Source organism: Pygocentrus nattereri, chromosome 4 (genome assembly GCF_015220715.1).
Source record: "Pygocentrus nattereri isolate fPygNat1 chromosome 4, fPygNat1.pri, whole genome shotgun sequence".
In the NCBI taxonomy this organism is placed as follows: domain Eukaryota; kingdom Metazoa; phylum Chordata; class Actinopteri; order Characiformes; family Serrasalmidae; genus Pygocentrus; species Pygocentrus nattereri.
In genome coordinates this window covers 22,331,370-22,337,369 of record NC_051214.1, presented here as the reverse complement: position 1 = coordinate 22,337,369, position 6,000 = coordinate 22,331,370, and the positions used below count along the sequence as shown (strand labels likewise).

The 6,000-nt window shown below is 38.6% G+C and overlaps 1 protein-coding gene across 2 annotated transcripts in view; it reads right to left on the bottom strand.

Moving 5' to 3' along the window:
• Positions 1-258: 258 nt before the first annotated feature.
• The window catches only part of cnih3 (cornichon family AMPA receptor auxiliary protein 3), a 103,414-nt gene continuing 97,672 nt past the window's right edge, over positions 259-6,000 (bottom strand). For both annotated transcript variants that reach the window (XM_017719915.2, XM_017719912.2), the window contains exon 6: positions 259-1,863. In XM_017719915.2, the coding sequence (XP_017575404.1) occupies positions 1,836-1,863 (28 nt within the window). In that variant the 3' untranslated portion in view covers positions 259-1,835. The remainder of the gene's footprint in view (positions 1,864-6,000) is intronic.

Below are 6,000 nucleotides of genomic sequence, written 5' to 3'. Positions count from 1 at the left end.
ACAGCTTTCCCTTCAGAATAGAGGCAGTTACTGCAGGAAATACTCTCTTAATACCCTTTATTTCAGAAAAGCAGGTGTCCACAAACTTCTGGACACATAATGTAGCTTTAGATTCCTGACCCATATTTTTATTCAACCTAAAGTGTATATCGTGCCACCTTCCCTTCGGTTTCAGGGTCATGACTTTTATCACAAAAGCATATGTGTGATAACTCAAGCACTTGAGGGACAACTCACCACTTGATTTTAAAATAGCATTTATTTTACTTATATAATACAAATATCTCAACTGATATTGGATGGACACGTACACAGTAGGGATATAAAATGTTTGGTCATCGTACATTAAGTGTAACTACACAAGGCAGCGGGTTACATGGCGGCTGCATTTCATGGCCTATTCCTAAAGGCATTATTGTTCTCACCCCCCAAGACTGAACCAGCATCAGAACAGACCCCATTTCCGTTAAACACCATGGTTTAATGAAACAGCTTTGCGCAGGTATGCTGAAGCATTTGTGCGTCATGTGGTTACACTTTATCTGTAATGTGACAATAACAATCAAACAGCATGGCCCCATGTTAAAAGCCTTAGGCAGTACTTGGACTAAGGAGGAAGCGAAAGGGGATTGGGGTGGGGTCAAAAATCTTGTTTAAAAGTTGGATGAGATGTGATGTGAAATATGAGAAATGAATAAATAGATAGATAGCAAGGCTATTTTAAGAGAAGAGTGTTGGCAGCATTTGCTGGAACTCGTTAGATTTAGTTTTATAAATGTTTTTCTTTTTCGTGACTACCTCCCGATGCGATTCACTGAAGTAAGAGTTTCATTTAGTTGTATTGCTATTGTTATGCACAGTCGAAACAAACAGAACAGAAGCTCTTTTAGTACATTACATTGTAATGAACAACTGAAGTTGTTTTGGTGCGAGTTTCGTAGTTACTCATAATGATGTTACAACAAATACGCAATACTGTACTTTTTGTTCACCATGGTAGCTCGACACATCAAAATATTGTATATTGGAAGACTTGACTGGTATTCTGGGTATATAAATATAGATCATTTCAACACCAACTACCGTAATAAATTGTGCAAACCCATAACAACTATTGTGCAAAGGTGGTATTTTGAAAATCGGCTCTAGTTTCCTAGGAAAAGCCTCGTTGTAAGTGTTGTCAACCTTTTTATATCTAAAAATGTCTCAACGACTGACGACACCGAAAACATCAGAGCATTACACAAATCTTGCTATGTACACAAAGAATGCAACATTTAAAAAATTGCCTATTGCAGGATGCACAAATACACATGTCACAAAAGCCATTCACGTAGAAGTTCCGATTGTATGGACCCATTGGTCTAGTGAGCGTCTAGTAAAAATGCAACATTCGCTGATAAGGTTGGCCATATTTCCCTTAAACTGCCCTCAACCCAACACCAAAGTTTGGAGCTACATTTGGTGGAAGTGTAAAGGTGAGTAGGTGTTGGGCCTCGATGTCCTGAAGGACATGTGCTATGCCTGAGACAATCTGTGCAAATACGACCATGTGAACTTGTGAACATGAGTGTGCTAGCTGTATTGCGCCAAGTGACCCCCACGACCAACCGCCCACAATGTTTGGTCTCCAAAATCTGTGTGGCATTCAGGCATCAGAACTGGTAAACACAGGCTCTTCAGCGGCCAAGTCCAGACGGTCATCTTTTTCCAAGTGACAAAAACAGAGGAATCAATCTTGTGTGTTAGAAGTTCTCCAGAGATTGGTTTAGCGCTTAGATTTCCAGGTAACAGTCTCTGATATCCACACCTTTCCTTCCGTGCCAACGACTCTGTTAGGAGGTCACCAAAGAGTAGATCATACTGGAAGACAAGAGTGAGAAAAAAAGGTTAGATTCAGTCCATGTAATCAATAATTATGCACACATCCAGAAAAAGAGAACAGCAAAGGAGAACAAGGAAAGACATTATCCGTTCATCTGCATAGACTTATTGAAGTCTGGTGTTTAATGTATCACAGAAGTGCGGTTCCTGGGAATGGGCCAGTTTCACAAGAGGCCGTTTGTGTCGGTTTATTTGAAGATGCCATTAAAGAGAGCTTTAAAAGTGCCCATAGAGCCGGCGCCAGCGGGAGTTTGACACTTCAAACATAAGCAACGTCAAGAACAGCTGGGAGCAAGTTATGCTGAAGTTATGTTTAATTAATCAAATCAATTGAACAAACTTTGGCATTAGTCATGGAATTGGGGATGCTGAGGAGGCTTGGAGAAGAGAGGTCTGCTGCTGGAGATATACGCATACCAAAGGATAAACAAGGATTTGGAATATTTAAAAATACAGCATTTGGGTCATTCTTCAGAAACGTCCACTTTTCTGTCTGTCCATAGGTGTCACTGGTGTTACTAATTGTCATTGGTGTTACACATAAGAAAGGTAACTTCAGAGACATTTTTGCTGAAAAAATGTGTTTTACAAATTGGCTGCTACAGAGCATGAAACCACATGCTGTCAATCATGGAACATGCACTGAAATATGGAATTTAATCCTTTTGTGTTCTATTTTTTTCACAATGACCTCAGAATAAAGTCGGTCACACCAGTGACTTCAGCTAAAAGCTTCATATGAAATCATGAGTTAAATGAGAAAACCTCTGAGAACCGAAAGGCACAGTGGACTCACCATGTGCTTTTCTTCATAGATCCTCAGAAAACAGGTCAAAGGAAGTCGAGTGATGTCATCAGTGTGACTTTTATTTCAAAATAAGAGTTTTTGTTATGCAGTAATGCCAGTTCTGGGGACCACAACTTTCATTACATATTTTAAAATATTTGTTTGCCATTTGTTTTCTTTGTCATTTAATTCATATATTACACAGTCATGTATAGATTATTGAAGTCAAAACTGCAAAAAAAATGTTTTTTTTCTTCAACATATGGCCTCAGTCTTTACACACGAGTGTGAGGATGAGCTCTTTCATGGTGCTTGGAATTCAATATGATTGATTTATAAACTAATATTGCTAAATTGATGTCTGAAGGTGCAGTTATTAAAATAACTTTATTTGAAAATGCAAAAAAATGTCACGCTAACATGTTTTTTAAGTGTAATATATCTGTAAACTCTTGGGACACAAAAATGGACCTTTCTGTAGAGTGACCCATTTATTCTGTTATTTCCATGTTCAGATATGGCACATGCTGCACATCACAGTCTGTTACTGTTAAAATCGGTTGTCTACATCATTGGATCACAACTCACGTCCTCACGGCCCTCCAGACAGTCCACATTTTCCCTTCATCCTTATGTGTTGTGAATTGGGCAGAAGCAAAAATGTGGACTGTCTTGAGGGCCCTGAGAACCATTCACAAAAGCTTTCTTAAGAAAAAAATCTGCAAAGGTTCTTAAGACAAAAACTAAGAATTCCATAAGAATGTTCTTAAAAGCAATTCTCAGAAAAAAAACTAATAAGTTATATAGTTTTACAAGGTCTCAGTCTGAACCTCCTCCAGCTGTACGGACGACATCAACACCACAGTCAAACTCATCCCATACTGGATTGAGCGTGTCAGGTGTCGCTGCTCTCACGGCTCTTTCAGTGTGATTTTGGAGATCATCCAGTGCTGTGGAACCAACGCCGAACGCTCTGAGCTGTTGGAGCTTCACTGCCCACGAAAATCACGCTGCACAGTTATAACGGATTCACTCTTATTGAAGTGGAGAACGCAGAACGCTTTCTGCTCAGGGGTCTCATCTCCTCTCAGACTGAAGGGAGCAAGTCAAAAACTCTATGACCCCCTCTTACAATTGGATTGTGATGGGTTCCTAGAAATGTCACGGTTGTAAAAATATGGTGCTTTGAAATCGGATTAATCTTTTTGAGTCACAATGTATTTTTAGTTTTTATTAGCTGTTATTTCCATTATTAAATCCATTCAGAGGAGCAAAACAGCAGTAGCAAACAAAAAGTTGCATTGTGGGTAACATCTCTGCCTTCCACAGTGTAGGCTGGGGTTCAGTCACCCACGTTGGCAAACACCCTACACTATACCAATAATAGTCCTTGGGCAAGACTCTTAAAACTACCTACCTGTGCATCTCCCAAATGCCCTAAATGTAAGAAATAGCCAACAGGATATAAAAAAAATCCTCCTTGGAAAATGCAATAGTTACAGGGTGACTGCGGAAACCAAGAGGAGAGGATGGGCAGGAGCAGCAGAGGCAACGTCAAGGAGTTTGTCTATCACAAGGTTAAGACAACATTTAAGAACATAATGTTTCTTAGAATTTAAAAGAAAAAATAGCTATTTATACTTCTTAATTCTTAAGAAGTTATTTGAAGAATAGAAACTTTTTTATTAAGAATGAAGTTTTCAAAAAGCACACATTTAAGGAGATTTTCTTAGTTAAGAAACTTTTGTGATTTCGGCCCCAGGTTGGGACCCTCTGCTCTGCTACTAATCGACTACAAATGCAGTTGCCAAGACTTTGATGTCTGAAGTTTGCTTCTTTGGTTGAAGCTGGTAATGGAAGTTTACAGCAGTTATCATTGTGCAAACTGCAAGCTTAAATCATCACCCTTACAGCTAACCACACTGTGTTGTGAGCTTGGAGGTCTCGGCAAGCAACACGCTATGCCATTGAGAGTGGTTGAAATATAACAGCCTGGAAAGGGACATAAAGCCACATTTGCAGGTAGTTTCAAATCTCGATTCAAACCAGATTCCTGGGCATGTGACTCAGTTTGTCCATTCAGATCAAATTTCATGTATTGTTCACGACACTTCATGATGTCAGTGTCTGACAAGAAAGTCAGTGGTGCATGAAAGCTTTTAACATTTTTTTTGGTAACACTTTCTATGATTGTTGTAATGCATTCATGAGGCATTATAAACATGGTTATAAATATTTATAAAAATTAATTACACTCAACTACATTTTATAGCCATGTTTATTATACATTATGCATACTCTAGTGCATTATAAGTAGTGTTAATAACATGTCATGCTGTCAGTGCCAGTGCTGTTTATGCCCTCAGTTACTCTGTAACACTACACTACACTGCATTCTATTGGATATGCAGTGTTAAGTCAGTGTCAGGCTAACGGTGGTGTACATTAACAGTGTTGTGCACTGTTAACTTTCCCACGTTGGGTGAAACGCTGATGGCAGCACTAGTTTAAACTCTGACATTTGAAGCCTGTATTGAGCTTTATTGTGGATGTTTTAGTGTTTCAGTAAATCCTTCAGTAAATACTTCAACTTGAAGCCTCACTCTTAACACTGGAGGAGGCTTTAGTACAGTACACCTCACTTTACTTAGAGCGGACAAATACAACTTATGAGCTCTTATAATGTTATGAACAGTACTTATAATGTATTATGTTAACAATTCATAGTGCATAATAAGCATGGCTAAAAAGTGTAATGCAGTTTTATAAATATTTATAGTCATGTTTATGATGCCTTATTAATGCATTACATGTTATGAATGTGTTTATAGATGCTTACAAACATGACATTTATAGAACGTTTCACCCATATTTCTACTTTGTACATTCTACTTACAGTGACTGCTTCATTAAAAGTTAGCATCACGCAAACTGCATGGCTAAATCACACTTGACACAAAATATATTATGGTGTTAAGTAATCTCACACAGACGTCCTCGGGTGGTCTCTGACACTACTAGTACACACCATTGCACTGCTGTGAAAAAGTCTTTGCCTCCTGATATCTTCTATTTTTGCGTATTTGTCTCACAAAATGTAACTCAACACAATCATATCATTTGTTAAAGGAAAAAAGTTATCCAACACCACCTGGCACTGCCTGTCCCTGAATATTACCACTACAGCCTGTAGCTCCTTAGCAGTCTGGTGACCAGGTCATCCTACACTAATGTTGTGTTCTGCTCATGCTGTAGGTCGTAAAAAGTGAAACGCCGTTGTGAAGTATAGCGTGATTGTTCTGTTAACTATTTATCGTTAAGATTTACTG